We start from the raw sequence: 20,436 nt of genomic DNA on the forward strand, positions 1-20,436 counted from the left end.
TTTCTTAACTTGTTCCAAAGAAAGAAACCTATGGAGACCACAGGGGAGCAAGAGCTCCCCAGCCACAGTGAGGTTACTGCTGGTGTACAGAAACATGGGAACCCTGCTAATCATTATCCCATAAGGTCTGGACTGACTCTTGGCTTTTAAAAAGCAATGATCTGACTGCTGGGGCCAGAAAGTCCTTCAGCTGAGGATCATTCTAACACATAAAGCTGCATAACAATTACCTTGTGGCAATTATCACAGAAGCAGAGTCCTGGCTCTTTCTATTCAAATGATTAAGTTGAAAAATGATAAAAATCTTAGTCCCGGGGAAAGGCGCATCTTTCTCTCTTTAACACCTCCATGACTCGTGTGCATTAAAACAACCCATCTGTCTTGGGAGTCTCTTCTGGGTTGGAGGCTGGGTGAACCTAAGCGACTGACACATGCTCCCATGAGAGATTGTGTGACAGACTGGATGTAAAGAAAGAACAGTTGGGATAAGCAATTGCACAAAGCGTAAACCTGGATAGGCTCATAGCCCACCCTTACAGCCACCATGTAGAGGCTGGTTTCCTGATCTGTGACACATCTCCCGGGCAACCTGAGGCAGAGCTCCTTTGGCAGAATGAGAAGGGTTTTTTTGAGGGAATGGGCAGGGTAGTACAAAGTGTGTTTGGTCAGCATCCTCTCTGACTCAGGGGCTCTGACCCTCTCCCTAACCTAGTGGACCTGCCTCAGCTGAAGGGCTTTCTGGCCCCAGCAGTCAGAGCACTGGTTTTTTTTTTTAAAGAGTCTGCACCTCCAGGCTTTTTAAGGTCCTGTTTGTTTGGAGTCAAAATTGCTTGCTGGTAGATTTAATTTTTAGTCATGAGTTTGTTCCTCAGAACAGTTAAGTCCAAGCGTTTGAATGGGTGATTAAATGCACTGTTTTGCCTAGATAATGGTTGGTTTTGATCAAAGTAATGAGACTCAGTTTCCTGGGTGACTGCAAGTATTTCTGAAGGCAATTACAAAAGAGGGGTTCTAAAATGCTGTGTGAACGTCTGCACTGCTGAATAGAGAGCCTGCCAAGGGGCCTACTTTGAAGACTGACGCTAATGTAGATGGGGTAGATCTCATTATTATAAGGGCGCGCCTGGAAGAATGCTTCAGCCAGCCTACCTTCTACAGCAGAATAAATAAATGCCACTCACTCCACACATAATTATAGGCTAGGTGAAATGAGAAAATAACCAAGCAGAAAAGAGAAACTAGTCCAACCTGCAGATACGATAGCAATACAAAAAAAAAAAAAGTCTGAAGGAGCACAGGGCCCGCTCTAAGGCCCTCTCTTGTGAGAATCACCCCATGTCATTTACTTGAAAAACAATGAGAATATAACGTGTGACTGTATCAGGTAGCTAAGTAAAACAAAATTATCTACTTAGATTTGCTTCAGAATAATCAGAGTAGAAAGGCACAGAAGGGATGAAGGTGACCCAGGGCACATACTGTTAAAATAACTGACGGGGACATTTATTCATTCTGCTATTGTTTAAACTTTCCAAAATAAGTTTTTGTAAAGAGAAAATGATCATAAATATATGTGGTTTTTGATAGTAAACACATGAACCTTATAATTACATGGATGCTTTCTTTCTCTAGTCCTTCCAATATTGATACTATCAATTTAGATAATGGTTTTTAATAGAAAGGAATTAGTCTCCAAGGCTCCATGTCAGTTGATGGTTCTTGGCAACAACAGGAAAACAGTGCCAATTTTGGAGTGTGTAGCCATGCCCTGGGAAGTCATAATCTATGCAAATCACTTAATTAATACATTTTAGAGAATTTCAGCTATTGTACGCTCTTTAATGGCAAGAGTATATTGGAAAGGGTCTTTGGAATGGACCACATATAAATATATAATCTACACATGTGAATTTTCTTGACATTTTTGTGGTGAGTGCCACTTCAAGCAGGACAATTAAACAGACACAAGCTACAAGCTTGCTAGGTGACATCAGTCAATTTCACACTGCCAGACAAAGCTGCCAAGCAGTCATTGAGGAGATGACTTCCGGAGTTTCAGTTAGAGAGTCTTCCATCATCTCTCCTGGAGCAGCAGCATAGAGCCACTGTCAGTCATGCAGCACAGGGCTCCACCAAGGCCACAGCTGATCTTGGTTTTCTCAGCAGCATAAAAACAGTTAGATGAGGCCAGGCAAATGCCAGGCCTTTGAAAGTATGGAGTCATGTACGAGCTGTCCAGCTACCATTCCTCAATTCAGTCAAATGGTAGACGTTTTATTTGCCTCTCTCCTTAACAACCTCAGCAATTTAACTGAAATAAAATCAGTTAGAAAAATATTAAATGAATCGAGAAGGGCTTGAAATGCAAAGATTTCCCGTGCTCCAAAAGAAACACAAGTCCTTCAAGTCTACAGACGTGTGATGGCGCTAACACACCTTTCATAACCAGGCTAAGCCAGGGTTACCTCAGGCTCCCTCTCTGTCTGCTGGTTGTGTTCTTAGGGAGACTACTTACAGGCTTCTCTCTATAAAAATCTACCAACTTGAAAATGATCATGTCAGATATGATGCAGACTGAGAGCTGCCAGCACCAGCCTTCTAGTTGGAGCTTAGTTAACCATCAAAGTTTCCTACTGATTTAAAGGCTAATGGTGGCCGCAGTCTTCCAGTGAGTCCACTCAGGCAGTTAGTGACTTGAGTGAAGGACAGGTCTGGATCTAAACGCTAATGGTCAGAGCTCACATGCATGGCCACTCCACATAACCCTACACAGAACCTCAAAAAACCCTATATCTTCTTCACCTTTGCAAACCTACAGACAGAGAACCCCAGTACATAAGTAAACCAAGCACCTTTTCCATAAGGCAACAAGCTGTCTTTCCTGGTATACTTTAGACTCAATGGCTAAGTGAAAATAACATAATTCATGAAAAAGCTGGTATACTTCATTTGAACTTAGATTTTTTATTTTCCCAAAAAAGATACCTGCTGAAAAAAAAATCACTATGGGCAAGATAAATGACATCCCATCTTTCTGACAGTGGTTAGTGCCATGAAACAAACTCTGCTCGAAGTCTAATGTTTTAAATGATCTGGGAAAAATAATATAACACTGGGGAAAAATGCAGCGAGGCTAAGAAAATGGAATCGTGTCTCTTAGAGAGAGATGTGTATCAATTCTTTAGTACTTAATGGTATTAAAATGGGTAAAACTGCCCTATAGACAAGCAGCATATAAAGACACCTAGGTGTCAAAAAAAAAAAAAAAAAAAAAAAAGGCAGGCAGAGTTTATTCAGATGACATCTGACCTCAGGTCAAAGAGTATCTACAGGAAAAGCTTTAACTACAGAGTCACAGGGCAAGATAAGTAGGAATGTATGTGCTAAGTCAAGCAATAATAAAATGCTTGTCTGCTGGTGGTGTTCTTGGGGTGACTACACTGAATGATATGAAGAGCCAAGTAGCTGTGATCAGTGTCAGAATGTATGTGATGAGCATTGTTGGTGACACTGGCCATGTGAGTCAAGCAGCTGCCTCCCTGATCCTGGGTGTTATGAGGCTTACTGAAAACTCTCCTCTAATCTCTACTGAAATAAACTCCAGGTAGGATGAAAACTTATTCTGTAACTGGAATTCAATGAAAAGTGGAAATACAACTTAATCGCAAAGCATATGAGGTCCAGATAAATAGAAGTCTTATTTTCAAAATCACTAGCTTGAAAGAAATGATAATTTTTCAAATTTTATTTGCCACAAAATCATGACAAATCATACAAGTAACAAAACACACTAAATTCTCCTAGATAAAAATGCAATTACATGGCTGAAAGGATTTTAGTGTCAAACAAAATAAAAAACAAAAAAAACAAAAACACCCACAAGCTTCCCATAGTAGTGAAATTAAACTTATACTATGCTACTTTTAATAAATCTAAGATGAATTATAGTACATTTACTGTTAAGTTGTAGGTAGTATAGTTCTACCTACATTTTTGCCTTACATTTAAAGATTTTCATTTAATAGCCTCTGAAGAGACATACAAATAATGAACAATGTAAAAGGAAACTTGTACCACTTAGGCATGGACCAGCATTTTCTGGTCCATGGCTGCATTATCCGCACAGTGGCAGAAGGGGGCAGTGCTGAGCTAAAAAAAACATATGCAAGCTTTAATTGCTGCAGCAGGAGTTTTTCCTGCCCAGGCACTTTGGAATCGATCCCTACAGCCCTATAGATAAATAATATGAGCCTCCAGCAACCTTTAAAGCTTTAGAATATGTTCATAAGGGGTTTCAATCGAAACATCAAGGATACTCCGAGTTTAATACCTAGTTCAGAGCATTATCACTCAACACCTGTGAAGATGGCTCCTGGAGACCAGATAAGCCTGTTTACAAAGCAATACATCAGAAGCTTTCAAAGAGATCAGTGGAAGTACCACATAGCTTACCATTCATCGGGCGAGCACCCATAATCCTCAGGTTCGGGGACATGGCTTCAAGAGGAGGGACAGAAAGAGAGGGAAAAATAATCACAGAAAGGCTGGAAACATAAAACCATGGATGAGGAAAGCTGAGAGGCGGGTTTCTAGAAAGTCAAGAAAATGAACGTTTAGTTGGATCTAGAAGAATGGCAGTTAGTACAGGGAGCAGAACATGAGGATTTATGGTGGATTTACAAAGGTACCCCATACTCCAGAACTGATCGATGCATAGAGGTCAAAACTTAGTATTGAATATGTTTAAATTTAGCTGTTTAAACATATGCTATAAAGCCAGTAGGAAGTGCATCATTTATATTTATAACCATAACAACGTGTTTCGATGACACATACATGCTAGTCACCTGGGGCACAGTCACACAGAAAAAAAAATCTGTCGTTTATTTTTCAGGAAGCTTTGACTGCCTTGACACAATAACTTCCTAAGAGGTTAATGAGAGTAAAGGTTAATAGTATTTGTTTAATTAAATTGGAGCCACTGATATTCAAAATGGCCCACCCATCAAATACTTTATAATCTTAAAAAAAAAAAGTCTTCCATCAATACTTTAATTTTATCCACTAGCCCCTGAAAACATGGGGAAGGACCCCTTGGCATAGTTCATACGACACCCAACATACATGTGAGCATAGATTCTCTTCTTTCCTGATTCTTTTAATACGTATGATAATTCGGTAGTTTCACTTTCATTTAGATTATATTATACACAGGAAGAGTTTAAAATGCAGAGATCATTTTTTTATAAGTATAATAAACAGCTCAAAATGTAAAGAAGTCATTAACATCCAAATGACTACCCGCTCTTTTAGCCTTTGTCACAACATTAAGTTTCCTCCGGGGATAAACAGCAGTCACATGAGAAGGCATCCTTAGAGCTCACTCCTCCTCCCTGTCAAAGGCTGGTGTGTACTGGTTAAGAGGAAGGACTCACCAGGACCATCTTAGGCTAAATCCCTAGGAAAGGGGCTGGCCTGTGGCAATGCACTGCGGAAATGGGCTGCAGCCCCAGGGACTATAATTCAGGATTACCCTGAAGGTTTGGGCCCTAGCTCCTAGACTGCACTGTCCCCAGGAGAGCTGGTAACTGTCCAAGCAATGAACACTGCCAAGAAGGTCCCTGCTCACTGTTTGACACTAGCACTGGACCTAATGCTTCCTAAATTCCTGAGGCTTAACAACCCCCAGGCACAAGGGCTGCAGTGCCTTCCTCTGAGTCTGGTGCAGCCCTGGTAGAAGCTAAGTACCTTTCAGAGGGTTGTGGGCAGCAGGTGACTTGTTTCCATGAGTTTCTATGATGGGAGCTTGGCAGCTCTTGTGTTGGCCAGCTATCTGGCTACTGGCTCAGAGATGAGACATGGCAGTGCGGTCATATCTGCCTGGGGAGTTCACACTTAAATTCATTCTCAGATCTGGGCTCAAGGATCACTCTGTCAGGAACTATCCCTTGACCTTACTCCTTAGATTACGTCACACCATCTGAGGCTCACACCGACTCTTGCGTCGTATTAGGACTACTGTTATATTATAATTAATCAATATCTATTAACCCCAGTTAGATTGTGAACTCTGAGTGGGAACCATGCAAACTCTGCTTGATTAGGTTTCTACGACCTAACCAAGAGTCACCCGGAGGAGGAGGCCGATCAACATTTGTTGTAAGTAAATGAAAGGTCATGGTTGGCCACCAGACACACCTACTGGCTGTAATCTAGTCCTTGGGGCTAGGTGTATGTTAACTGTGAAGATTTTCCTGGCGAGTCTCTCCTCGGGTTTGTAGGATTAGGTATCTCCCACCAAACATATATTTGGAAACAAAACCTTCTATGTAAACTATTGACATACTGAAGTCAGTAGGGACACAGCTTGTTTTTAAGAACCTTCACTTGTTTACACTAATCAAATGTCTGGTTCCACGAAATAAAAATAAAATAACAATATCAAAAAGTCATTCAGATTGCTTAATAGACTGTTTTTCTGCCCCAGAGCTATCACACACTAAATTGCTGACTGTTTTTCGGCCCCAAACTAAACTGCTGACATTCAGGATATAAGGAAAATGTTTCAGATCTTCAAGGCATTGAGAACTCCAGCCAGTGAACAGAGAAGTTCTTATCTATTGCACATATGCAACTGATTGTGATAAACACAGGCATTTCCATAGTGTAACCAGTTATTCAGAGACCCTCCTAAAGGTTTAAGAGTGTAATTTCTAGTTTGTAGCAAGATGAATTGGTAAATATAACTTTATTTATATTTAATTGCAACTTCCCTGTAAGATGATTTAAGAAAAAAATAAAAACTACCCAGTAAGTTTAAACAGAGGCATCCCTACCACAAAATTGATTTCTGTGAAATAGTCACTATTGACCACTGTGTATAAATCTTTGAATTTCGTTGTCTGTCATGATATTCAAAAAAGAAGAGTCTAGGCAAAGTTAAGTGAAATGAGAGTGACTTTATTAAAATTAATAATGCTTCTGAATGAAGCATTGGTGTTAAACAACTATCCTTACAAAATCACTGGATACAGAAAACTCATGGGAACTATACTATCGGGACCTTAGAGAGATTGTCTGGTTTTCCTCTTTATGGAGTCACACAGAGCTAAGAACATCTGAAAGGGAATTGTTTAAGGTTACATGAAGAAATCTAAGACTACATTTGTAAACAAAACCTGACATGTAAACTATTGACATACTCCGGTCTTGGACACAGCTTGTTTTTAAGAACCTTCCTTTGTTTACACTAATCAAACATCTGGTCCCACAAAATAAAAATAAAAGAACTAAAGGAGTCATTCAGGTTGCTTAATAAGATAAGGTAGATAAGGTAAACTCCATACCTTATCTCTTCACTTTATTCTTAAGAACTGTTCTCACAAAGACATTCATTTCATTGACCATGTAATTGACAGGACAGGCATTTGCTCAAACCCACCCGGTCCTCGCACATACTTGTGTTTTAAAAAGTTATTAATACACGAGTGAAAAGTTCTGCTTCTGCACATGGCTAGGGGTGATTAAACTCATAAAGAGGAGCTTTTCCTATCTCGGGACTAACCACGTGTAGAATGTGAAAGCACTTCAGGTCAATGAATGTGACTATGAATTCTCCTGTGCTGGGAACAACTCTGGGGGCATTGGGGGAGAGCAAGTTTGTCTAAGAAAAGGCTTCAGATAGAGAAACAAAACAAAAAACCCCCAGAAAACCCAAAACAAACCAACCCAGCAAATGTGAAAGTCAGTGTTTCTCTTAAATCTTTTCAGCATGGAAAAGCCATCCAATCAGCTGTCTCCACAGGTTAAAGTCATTTTGAATCAAACTCTGTGCTGCCCTAAAGAACAAATATATCGTCTCCACTCCTGTTTGCAGACACGGACATAGGAATGATAATAAATTTAGTTGAAGATCTTTTCAACATTTGATGCTCCTTTCCCCCCTTGACCTACTGCTTAAAGCTAAAGTATGAATGAAAACAGTGGGTGAGAGTTGGACGGGCCTAAGCAAGCATATTTACTTGCCTCGCTGAAATTTGCTGATAAAGTTCAAGCCACTCAGTCATAAGGTGCTGCGATGCAAACCCACAATGAGAAGTAAACTAAATGGACGCCACAACCGATCTGAAGGACACCGTTCTCCAGATTGAAGATGTCCCTGTCCTCCCTTCATCCCATCACCAGAACTTTACCTTGTTTTGTGACTGCAAAGAGGAGATGTGACAGCAACAGGGTGGGGGGGGATGTCATCAATGCAATGGCAGTGTTACTTAAGACCTGACTGAGGCCTCCTCCTATGTTTCTTCCCACATCTATACTGTACCCTACCTAACCTAGGGCAGAGAGAAGGGAAACAGTTTGTCCTTATCACCGGGCTCAGATGGAGACCATTCCTACCCCCTAAACACTGGGAGACTCATCAGTCAGTCGCTACCTGATATCACTGGCCAAGGAAAGCAAGACCAACTAGAAAATACACAATCTACCCATCCTGATGTAAAAGGAGCCACTTTGTAGATTAAAAAACAAAAACAGAACCTTCTTTGCACAAGAATTTCCAACTTTTCCGAGTGGATGGAATCAAACATGTATTTCAAACACCAAGATAAGAGAAAGCGCTCACCCATAAGCCACGCCCGCGATGGTGCACTTCTTGAACTGCATCACATTGCATGTCAGGGTCCCCGTTTTGTCAGAAAATATGTATTTAACCTACAAACAGGTTTTAAATCCTCATTAATATTTCAAGGTTTTTAAATGTCTATCTTGGGCCCTAAGCATATCAGGCAAGTTTTCCACCTATGAGCTAGATCCATCATCCTGCTCGGAGAATTTTTTATAGAGGAAAGAAAATGTAATTAAATTACACTTTCTTTAAAAGTCAACTTTGTTCTACTGTGGTGTATACTGGTATGGATTAGAAAACCTAGTCACAGAGAAATCTGATTCAGGATATTCTGAATTTCCTCAGAAAGTTTCACTACTGTTTTCAAACATACACAGTTCTAGGGACTCTCCAGCATATCTCAATATAACAAGCAATTTGAGGGTTGGCAATAGCTTGCACGGCTCACTCCAGACACCATCTAAATTGGTAAGGGGCTGTACAGTCTATCCTGAATGCAATTTGAATAGCATGAATTGGAAAGTGGAGGAAGAGAAGAAAAAAAATCCCTTTTCAGCTAGCATCTATGAATGGATTACAAATACACATCTGCAGTCACATGTCACCCAAGGATGCTTTAGTTAATGAAGGATGCACATAGGATGCAGATACCATAAAACTGTATCGATTGTCTAGTGAGGTCATAGCTGTTAGCTCGTGGAAGTGCATTTTATGATGTTTACATAATGATGATGCCACCTGACAGTCCTCAGATACATTGTGAATAAGTGATAGAAGGCTGTATATATTAATGAAGTATCAGTTATAATTCTTATTTCTATTTAACTATTTGACTATTCCAAATTCCTATTTGACTAGATTTGTACAATATGAACTTTCTTCTGGATAAAAGTTGTGAACAATTCTGTTGCTATTCCTATAACTCAAAGGCAGTCAATATTTCACAGCCAATCAGGCTACCTACTAAGAACTAGGTTTGCACAGTATCACACCTTGAAAGAAAAATCTGTTTTTAATGTTGGAAAACCCCACTATTAAATATGAACACTGTGTGCCATGCATCACCAAAGGCATTTATGTGCATTATTCAAACAATGAAAAACGAGGAGATGCTACTTCATCTGAAGTCACCAAATGATACCAAATCTCACTACTGATTAAACATGTGTAAGTAAGAGCTTACCTGGCCAAGTTCCTCATTCAGATTAGATGTCCGAGCCATTGCTGCAGTGTCTGTGGGCTCATAATGCATGTCAAGATCCTACAAGTAAGCAAGTGACATCATTGAATAAAGAGACTGCGGGACTGGGTCAGCAAAAGAAATCACATTGGTTTCTGTACTTTTCACAAGTCACTATTTGCCTACAGAGTTCCATATAACCACTCTAGGCTCTTGCTATCTCTACGTGATTCTGTATGACTGTCCTGAAAAGTATGCAGCGTGGAACGGTTCCCTTTAGTTGGAACAGGAGGGTATGGTAGTGAGAGCTTGTCTGTGGGCGGGGGGAGACGGGGGCTAAGATAGTCTGCTTATTTCCACTCTTTGTTCCCAAAAAGGTATCCTCCTGTCAGGGTTAAGTTATGCAGTACACATGAAGTGATTCTTAGAGGGATGTGCGGTCACTGTTTAGTGATCTCTGCTAGAAAATCAACTAATGTTTTTTTCATAGTTAACTCTTCAAGCAGCATGAAAAGTTATCTAAGAGACCACATGTGGTTAGACTCCCCGGGCGGTTTCTTTTAGTACAGATATTTGACAGTCAACCCAAAAGGAGTAGTTTTATTTTTCTTTCTACTTGCTTTGCTCCCAATAGCCAGCCATGATCTGATCCCATTATCCAGCCCCATTATCTGATATTGTTTATAGTAGAATACTTTATTAAGTCAGTGCTGTAGTTTATAGAGTTTCGCATCTCTCCCACCTGTCAGTATCATCTCTGGACTAGGCTTTGAGATTACATGCCGTGTTGGGAAAACAGACATTTGTCAAGTGAGGTGAGAGACAAGAAGAGAGGGCTCACGCAGAGATCAATCTGGAAACCATGAAATGAAGACCAGCTAGAGGAGCCGAGAGGGTCTAAATCAGAGGGCCCGATATGACTTAGAACAGGTGTGATAGAAGAGCTGGGGTTAAACAATTTCAAAGCCATTCTCAGAAATCCATACTGTATAACAGGACAACTGTCCAGAACTAGAATCCAGGAGACAGTTACTAGTCTCTTCCACACAAGGAGGAAGCTGGCTAGTCAGGGCCATCACAAAGTCTGCTCGTTAGTTAGGAGGGTGGTTGAAAAGCAAGAGCTTGCCACGATTACCCAACACTACCATTATGCAATTATTTGAAACAAAGTCTACTTTTTGAAAATCTACATTAAAAAATAAGAACCTGGGTTGCCATTTGATCTTCAAGGTGCATTTGCCTTATTATAAATGTAAATGAGAGTCCTTCATGACCTTAAATTTATCTGTACATATGGCTCAATTCTTCAGCACACCTTCCTTGCGTGAAAGTAAACTCTGCCTGCTGTTCATTTCATTGTCCCGAATTACACTGATTTTTTTACCAAAGATAAGAAAAAGGCTGACATTTTAGAGAAATCATTCACTACACGAAGACAATGACTAGCTGCAAAAGTACCTTAGCTTATATTTTTAAAAATCCTAACATTGTTCATTTTAAAAAAGCTTTCAGATGAGCTTGGAACCTAAAAAATAAAATCTAAAATTCTGAAAAAGAAAAGTTCAACACTTTGGCAGATCAGGCCAGAAGATATCATTTACATAAATTCATTAATTTTAACTAAGATAAAATGGAGGGAGCAAACCACTATTTCATGAAAAATATAGGAAACATGTTTAATCATTTTTCCAATATTAAAATCATCAAAATGATCATTCAAAAGAAAAAATGTACAACGAAGTCATTCATAGTGTCAAAATGAACTAGATGCCAGTCACATCAACAGAAGCACAGCTATGTGCTTGATTGTATATACAACTCTTTGCCGTGTAAACAGACTCTTGAGCTACACAAATACTGAAGAATTCAGGTAAAATACCTTGTCATCCCAGCCTTAGTGACCAGAAATTAAGTTCCAAGGAACCAAGAGACTAGACAAAGTTGCTTATGTGGTCAATTATGACACGAGATCTACCAGACATATATTTCAATTCCAAATGGTCTTCTTCTTCTACAGCCACTGTATGACCCCACACAGGTTTCCCAAACGAAAGACCAGTTTTCCTCAGGATATATGGTTATCTATTTGCCTGATTCTGAGGAGAACATGTTACAATTATGTGGGTCTTAAAAAAATACATCACACAGTCAATTAAAACAACATGTAAATAAGACTTTAAAAAACAGTTTTTAAATGTCCACAGATCAAAAGATCCCATCAGAGTAAATCTTTAACAAGAGAAACTACAAACTTAGGAAGATGACATATAGTGCAAACTCATATTTACCCAATTTATGAAGTATGCTTGGGTAAACTTCACCACTTCTAATGTAACCAGCAAGCTGATGGGAATGAGGTTGTTGAAAAGGATAATGAAAGTCAGGAAGTTCAGGCCAAAATTACTAGCGCCACCATCTGTTGGGGAGGAGGAAGAGCATCATTGACAGCTCTGTATATATAGTGAGAAAACCTGAGCATGACAAGAGTTTCCTGTATTACACAAAAGTCTAGACAAAATACCTTGCTCATAACATAAATCTTGATTCTCAAACACCCCCTTCAATGTAGAAGTACAGTCCAGTCATATCTCCTTCTAGGGTCCCATACCAGGGATTCAACCAACTCTAGACTGAAAAATACTCTATGTACTGAGTATGTATAGTCTTATTATTCCTTAAATAATACAGTGTAATAACCACTTACACAGCATATATTTTTTGGATCATGCATATTAAGTAACCTGGATATGACTTACAGTATATGACAAAATATACATAGTACAAATACTGGGTCATTTAAAATAAAAAGCCTTGAGTGTCTGTTGGGTTATGGTAGGCTCCTGATATTCTAGAGCCAAACTCCTGTGGATACATCCCATTAATCCTATCAAGATCTCCACAGTGCTACTAAAAAGTAGAAGAAGCTGGGTATCACCACATATGCCTGTAATCCCAGAACTAGGGAGGCAGAAGCAGGTGGATCTCTGAGTTCAGTTGAGGCCAGCCCAGTCGACAGTGGAAGTTCCAGGATACCCAGGGATACTTAGAGAAGCCTTGCCTTGGGAGGAGGGAGAGTGCTATTATTACTGGTATGGCAAACCCTGTTCCACTCTGGCAGTTCAGAGATGTTAGGAAGATTGACAGTTTGCAAATACAAATCTTCAATCGGGCACAACCACTTTTATATGAATTCTTTAAAGTATTTTCAAACTAAAGTATGATTTCAAAGCAAACACTAGCAACTACAATGAGCTTAGTTGTAAGAATACTAAGAATTTTCCCAGTGCTTATAGGAGTCCTTGCTTATAAGCTGGTAAATGCTACACTGAGCCATCCTTAGCTACAGGAGCATTTTGTATGTATAAGTAAATTATTCTCCTAAGTAAATTAACTTCCTCTTCAATAAAAAAATAAAACACGGAAACTTAATACTCTGTAAGGAATATACAAAACAAAGTGATCACAGTAATAACTTCATCATGCTGTAATAATAAATCAATGATTATAAAAACCTTGGAATAGTTGCAAAGCTAAACAAATGTAATAAGTTAAATGTAATAAAAACAGCATTTAAAATCTGTATTTTGTTTGTTTGTCTTTGTTTTTCTGTAAGATTATACTGAAATCTGTTTTCATAATTTGGGGAAATTAAATATTTACTGGCTAAGTATTCATCACAAGGAAATGGAAACTCACTTCCTAGAAATTCCCAGAAAGGAATTTAATATGAGAACAGCAAGAGAATAAATAAATGTTCTAGATGGAAGTGACTTGAAACTACTCTCCCTGGGACAAGAGCATTTACATAAGACTTCTGTTACTAAGTTCAAAGGAAAACACATTAAAAAAGAGGAAGAAAGAAAGAAAAAGGAAGGAAGGAAGGAAAGGAGAGAAAAAAGAAAAAGACAGTCCAAACATTTTAAAGCATGTAATATATTTTCATAATATATTCAATACCCATTTTCCTCTACACATAATCTCCTTTCATAGTTGAACTGCCACATTTAATATACTTTAGAGAGCAGTTTTATGGTTATATTAACAGAGCATTTTATACTACTATAAAATGAGGTATGTTTTTAAGTATTTTGAAGTTCTGAGAACCTAAATTTTACTTGCTTTTCCTGGAAATCCATTAAAAAAAATGAAGATAAGACCTCCAGCTATCTTAGTCACAAGTTTCCCTTTCAGAAACAATGAGATATTCTGCAAACTAAATTAAGATTGACAGCGAAGCAAATGCACAAATCAGTCAAAGGGGAAGAAACAAGGAAGTCAGCCGTCACTGCTCACAGTGTAGATGGAGGTACCAGTCTTTCCCGGAGTGCCTTCGATTCCAAATGGCTGAGCCCACAGAACACACAAGAGACATGGCAATTAAGATGCAAAATAAAATCAGAATTTGTACATTTGTAATCCGTTCCACATTGGACAGTTTAAGTGGTGGGCTTGTGGAATTCTGTAAAACAAGACAAAACAAAGCAAAAACAAAACAAGATAAGTGGTTAAAAAAAAAAACAAACTACTGCACAATTTAGCACTGCATACTTAGCAGTTGATGAGGGAGACAAAGTCACAGCTCAGTACCTGGATCTGAGTTGAAAACTGTTCCAAATGCAGAACAAGTGTGATAGGGTGCCCATGGCTGCCACCTCTTTTTCTTAAGACCACTATACCACATAAATCTTTTTCTAGGTTGTAAAACAATGAGAAAAGTGGGGAGGGGTAATGTTTGTTTTGCAGGGAGTGTCAGGCAGGCTACGATATACATGGCTACTTAGACACACAAGGTCTTTTCACAGCATCTCCTCAGTGCCTTTGCTTAGAAGAAGCTGAGAAAAAGGACTACAGTCCCGCAAACATCTCAGGGTCTAAAGGATCTCTTGTCTAAACAGCAACTGTTTTACTGGACACAGTGGTAATTCAAGAGGACGAAGAAGGCTCTTCTGCGCTATGTGCTGATACAGTATTTATGCCACGTCTGTGTAGCATCAAGCATCCTCAGAACAGAAAAGGAAATCCCTCCTAACCAATATAAATGAAGAATGATAGAATTTATAGCATGGCCAGGGTAGGAGCATCTCACTTATCAGTGTTAGCATCTTCACGCCTGCATGATATACGGGGACCAAAACCCTTTAGAGTGGTACTCCAGTGAGTATTTCCAAGTGAGCTCCCTACGCTTGTTACACTACTGAATGCAGCTTGCATTACAATGCAGCGACGAAGCCCACATGGGTGTGGATGAATATTAGGAGGAGAATAGACAGCAAAAACGGCCTTATACAGAAATGCCATGAAAATAAAAACAACTGTTTATACTTTTCTTAAAAAAAAAAAAAAAGGCTCAAATTTAACATTTGACCACTGCATTAAAATAAAATGACAAGACAAATATTTTAACACAAATAGTGTTACACAGGCAAGTTGATAATGAGCACTAGTAGTTGTAAAATGTCATGGATCAATACACCCCACTATTCACTGGGTGCTCATGTGTCGGGTGACCTTGGGGAAAGTTTCACAGTGTTCCTGTGTGCAGGGAGCTCTTCTCCCTGGGAAGGGATTTCAAGGTCCCCTTCACTTCGTTCCCAGTGTGTGTGTGTGGGGGGGATGAGGCTCAGGGATATCTGATGGCTGGTGTGCTCTGTTTGGGACAAGTGCAGCAAGAGCAATGAATCATGCATTTCCCAGAGACTTTGTCTGAAAAGGCTTCATAGATAAAAGTCTCACCTGCATCAGTTTGGTGTCGTGGCCAGTGTAGACAACTATTCCATGAACCCACTGGGTATTTCTTAACTGAGCACCTCGGAGAAGGATCTGGTCTGCCCCCAGGGGAACAGTGCTAGGACAGAGAATGCTGGCATTAGAAATGACATAGTCCAAAAATGCCCTAGAAATGCACAGTCATTATACAGTTATCAAAGTCTCCACTATTAAAACTTTATTTTTGGAAAGGAAATTTTTTTTTCTCAACCAATAATGATACTTTTCAAATATAACTGTTAGGAAGAAGTTGTTTTTCTTTTAACACCAAACTGGCCATTTTTTTATGTCTTTCCTCTCCCTGTGGACTACAAGTATCCCCCATGTATTGAGTCAGTTGATGGAAATGTACCATCCAAATTGAATGGCTCAAGGATTCCTAATAACCAAGGTAGGTTTTCATTTAAGAAAGTAATGTAAAAACTCATATGTTAAAAAAAAAAAAACAATTCCACTTAAATCTTCTTGGATAAGGAGGAAACCATTTCCAATGGAGTCTATAATGAATATAGGACTTGTCAATCAGTAAAGGCCAAGTGAGACAGGAAAACCTCCATTTCTGGTGGGTTTAGATGGTCCAGTCAGCTTCCAAGGCTGGGGATAGTCTGGGCATTGGACCTTCCTTCAGGAAATACATTCTCCTGGCTCAGTGAAATCGACCCATCCATATTTGTGGGTTAGCATGGCCCCTGCAGGGGTCCTCAGGAAACAGTGTATTGTAACTCCCCTCATTAATAACCCACAGCAGGCTTAGGGCCCACTAGGATGGGAATGAGGCATAGTCCATTTTGTGAAGGCTTACAAAATGCATGAAGACTGGTTATTTTGTATGGATAAGAGGTTTATTTTGGGGCCAGTCATTACATTACAGTCTAGTCATTACATTGGGAGATGAGTTTTCAGTATGTATAAGCCCTCTAGGGGACAAAACCATATTGAAATCACATAATTATCTTGTACAGGTGACAACATCTGGAGTGCACATCAGGATTAGGAGGGGCTTGGAGGCTAGAGCAGGTTCCACAAAGTTCTTGGGAAGTTTCTGGATGGTGCAGTAGTGCACCTGTGTACCCACTGCTCCTCACCTATCTGCCTGGGCTCAGTACCATGTCTGATACACATTCATTGCTCCCCACTGCCTCCCACGCTGCCTGCTCCTCCTAGAGTCCCCGTCTCACTCACTCATATCGATCGTTCTGATAAAATAACACATATTATAAAACTTTAGGCTTTTAAATCTTGCTACCACCACATACAGTTTTCCTTATGGCGTGGATTTGCTTGGCACTGATTTAATGATAAGGAATGGAAGCTGGCCAGTTAAAAATGTCAGACTTAAGAAATGATACTTGTACAAATGGCCAAATCTATCATTAGTCTATAGCCATATGTTCAAGGAAAGATTACTCTGAGAATTCTAGAATTAACAGTTACGTCAAAGATCATAAGAATGTGTTTTGGTGGGTTAGGTAAGGATGTCAGTTCAGAGTATATTTCCCATGTCATTTACTATAAGAAATGCTGGTACTTTAGACAAGGGTGTCCATTCAGGGTGTATTTCACATGTCGTTTACTTAGTTCCTTATTTAATTTTTTATCATTCATATTCTAACAGTGAGAACACTGCCGCATTCACCTAGGTTGCTTGAACTAGTGCATCTAGCTGATGGTTAGTTGGACAGCACACCCGTCTGGTACAAGCTCTGCTGTGTAGAGGAGGGAAGGAGTGAGGACAGGAAATGGAAGTGGGGCACCAAGCACCCCACCCTTCTTGCCTTGTTCTGTCCCATTGCTTTGTCTTGCATTGCAATAAAACTCCTTGATAAAGAAGCCCACACTTGCTGTAGCCAATGCCTATCCATGATGTAGGCTCACCCTCATCAGGTTCCACCTGCTTGAGTCAAGAGCCATGATCACCACTCAATAAACCCAAATGTTAATGTTCAGACACAGTGCACTTGGTCACGAGTGACAGCAGACCCCACTCTTCTTCCATGCTAGACAGTCCTCAGGGCTTTCAATTTTTTTGTCTATACTCTTTCAATTTCAATCATTTTTTTTTCCAGGCCCATGAGTTCAAATATCTAATACAAACTACTCTCAAAGTTCAGACATATATTCAAATGTCACTTGGACACCATGGACTTATTAAGTTCAAAACTTAAAGGGAAGATGTTTCTCTTTCATAACCCATGCATGGAACCCAAATTTACTCAGAACACCCTGTAATGGCCTACAATGTCTATGGGATCTGGCCCATTATTATCTTTTGTCTTTTACCTCAATTTCTCTTCCTCCAATTGCAGTGATTTGCACCATTTCTTCTCTCCAGAATCCTTTACCTCTAGATATTCATGGGATTAAACTCCTAACCTTCTGATCACCACAGTTCAAATGTCACCTTCTGAAGGAGGCTGATGACAATCACCCTAGAGATTCCTTCCTAAGAACACCTCATCTCTTTTGTCCTATGCTATCATTCCCAAAGGCTTCCTGTTTTTTACAAAACAATAAAGAATCACAATTTTTATTTATTCCCTTATTTCTGTCTGCCCTCCAACTACTTTACCACAAGAAAGAATTTTCAAAAAATTCCATGGTATGTGTTAGTGTCTCTCCAATATTTCCATATTGCAATCTATTCTTTAATATCATGGCATTTGGATGTTAGGGGAGATTAAGTCTTTAAATTTCTGCACTCGTGGGGCTGGGGAGATGCTTGTCAGTAAATCGCTTTCTGTGCAATCATGAGGACTTAGTTTGATACTCAGAACTCATAAAGAAAGAAAAAAAAGCCAGGTATTGGTGTGTGCTTATAACTCCCAGGTCTAGGCACCTAAAATTTAAGTGTTTACTAAATACTAGTTAAATGAATAAGAGAAGTTAAGGAAGTGTTAGGAAAGGAAAATCAGGTAGCAGAAACTAGTGACTACACATGATAGGATGGCCTAGAAAAACAGCATATACAGAGGAGATAAAAAATTATCTGGCTATTGTGATACCATCTGAACTCCTTGAGGCATCTAGACATCAAAGAAATGGACCATGGCCATGGGCTTGGGGCAGGAAAGTTCATGGCAGGAAATTCAGCCAAAGAACCAGCCACAGGCTATTTACACATAAAGAATATTCCAGAGTCTTGGAATATCACTGAAAACATCCAACTCCCAGAGTGACAGGAACATGGGGATGTTTTTGATTACTTTACATGAAGAGAGAGAGTCAGGATTCAGCATCCTTACAAAGGATGTGAGTTGAAATACAGACATGCTCAAAACAATTGCTGTGAGTGAGTATCTAGAACAGAAGACAATCTCGTGTAAGCAGATTAGGAGACACTCAGTGGCACAGGATGACACGGAGAATGGGAGTTTACATACCCATGTCCGTCAAGCCTTATGTTCCCAACAAAATCGTAGAGATGTCGGTTTGGGCTTTCACACTCGATTCTGCCAGAAATTCTCATCAAACTTTCAATGTCTTTAATATCCGACGTTGCTGGTAAGCCCTGTTGGCACATTCCCAAATAAAGAGAGTATTTTAAGTAAGCATTGTGAGGGCGGGGCACTCTCCAAGCTCTTGGATAGATAAGGAATAATTCTTTCCCTTTACATAATACAGTCAAACTATAATTTAAGGGTATCTTTCTTATCCATGTGAGCACAGACTTTTAGAACAGAATAAAACAACTTTTATAAAAGTCCTAAAGTGTCCACTGCACCACTTTTAAAACTAAAGTCAATACTGGCTGCTGTACGGTCTCTGTCTCCTGAGTCCAAAGGAGGAGGTGAAACACAGTAGAGTTTGCATTCAAAGAGAACAGTTTGATCTTCCTTTCTCCTTTTCTCCTTCCCTTTACTCCCTCCTTTCTTGAGAGGGAGAACTTCCAAGCAGTTCTCCACTCAGCTGGAAGAGACTGGCCCTGAGGACATCCGCCTTCTCAGCCACCTGAGTTCAGCTCCCTCCTGACAATCCCGTTCTACCATAGCCCAAACACCCCACTGGCATTGCTGTCAATCATCAAGAAGCCAAGGGTATGTATTGAAAATAAACGCCCCCTTTAAAACTTTATCAAGAAAATGTCACTGTTGTTTTCTGCTGAACATATGAAAAGCAAATGTAGAAATATAAAATAATTTATATTCTCAAGATAAATGTGTTTCTAAAGAGCAATGGACATTTTGGCTGTTCAGTGTGGCAAACCCAATGCTAACTGGGGCCAAGAAAAACAAGTAAATGAACATGTCAAAGGACTTAGAACACCAGGTATGGGGCAATCCCAGGATCCACAGAGGCAGGTGGAGCTCTGTGAGTTTAAGGCCATTGATCTATATAGTGAATCCAGGCCAACCACGGCACACTTGGATTCACAGTATCTGTGTCTTTCTCTTTGCCTCTGTCTCTGTCTCTGTCTCTCTCTCTCTCTCTCACACACACACACACACAAAAACAGACACACAAACATTAACAAATACTACTGCTACTATTATTGTTCAAGCATTGGCTATTATACAGAGTAATTAGAATATTATAAGTAATATTTCACAATGGAACATATTCAACCAGGAAACCATATCTGAGTCCCACAGTACTTAATTCTAAACAGTTTACAAACTATTTTTCACATGGTGCAAAGAGAAAATAGTTGTATTTAGCCAGGATCCCTTTTTGACAGAGGCTTCTAAATACATATCCCAGAACAGTGACTATGAGCCGATATATAGAACTTACTTGTCTAATTTTCAAGTTTGTTTCCCCATCTAAGTTGGATGTCTCGATGTAGCACATGGCCTGGGGCTCACTGTTGTTCATAATTGAAAAACAAAGATTTAGTTGAGAAAGGAAAGGAAGAGACCAGCTTACT

At 39.6% G+C, this 20,436-nt stretch overlaps 1 protein-coding gene across 8 annotated transcripts in view; it reads right to left on the reverse strand.

The window, feature by feature from the left end:
* Positions 1–20,436, reverse strand: part of Atp8a1 (ATPase phospholipid transporting 8A1) — a 226,824-nt gene that overhangs the window by 135,374 nt on the left and 71,014 nt on the right. For 6 of the 8 annotated variants that reach the window (XM_031342535.1, XM_031342534.1, XM_031342532.1 and 3 more), the window contains 8 exons: positions 20,304–20,373; positions 18,953–19,080; positions 15,540–15,651; positions 14,100–14,265; positions 12,095–12,222; positions 9,810–9,887; positions 8,624–8,712; positions 4,453–4,497 (listed from right to left, as the gene is read on the reverse strand). In XM_031342535.1, the coding sequence (XP_031198395.1) occupies positions 4,453–4,497; positions 8,624–8,712; positions 9,810–9,887; positions 12,095–12,222; positions 14,100–14,265; positions 15,540–15,651; positions 18,953–19,080; positions 20,304–20,373 (816 nt within the window). The remainder of the gene's footprint in view (positions 1–4,452; positions 4,498–8,623; positions 8,713–9,809; positions 9,888–12,094; positions 12,223–14,099; positions 14,266–15,539; positions 15,652–18,952; positions 19,081–20,303; positions 20,374–20,436) is intronic. The other 2 variants (XM_031342537.1, XM_031342536.1) reach the window with 1 other exon arrangement.

This window comes from Mastomys coucha, unplaced genomic scaffold (assembly GCF_008632895.1).
Source record: "Mastomys coucha isolate ucsf_1 unplaced genomic scaffold, UCSF_Mcou_1 pScaffold22, whole genome shotgun sequence".
Classification (NCBI taxonomy): domain Eukaryota; kingdom Metazoa; phylum Chordata; class Mammalia; order Rodentia; family Muridae; genus Mastomys; species Mastomys coucha.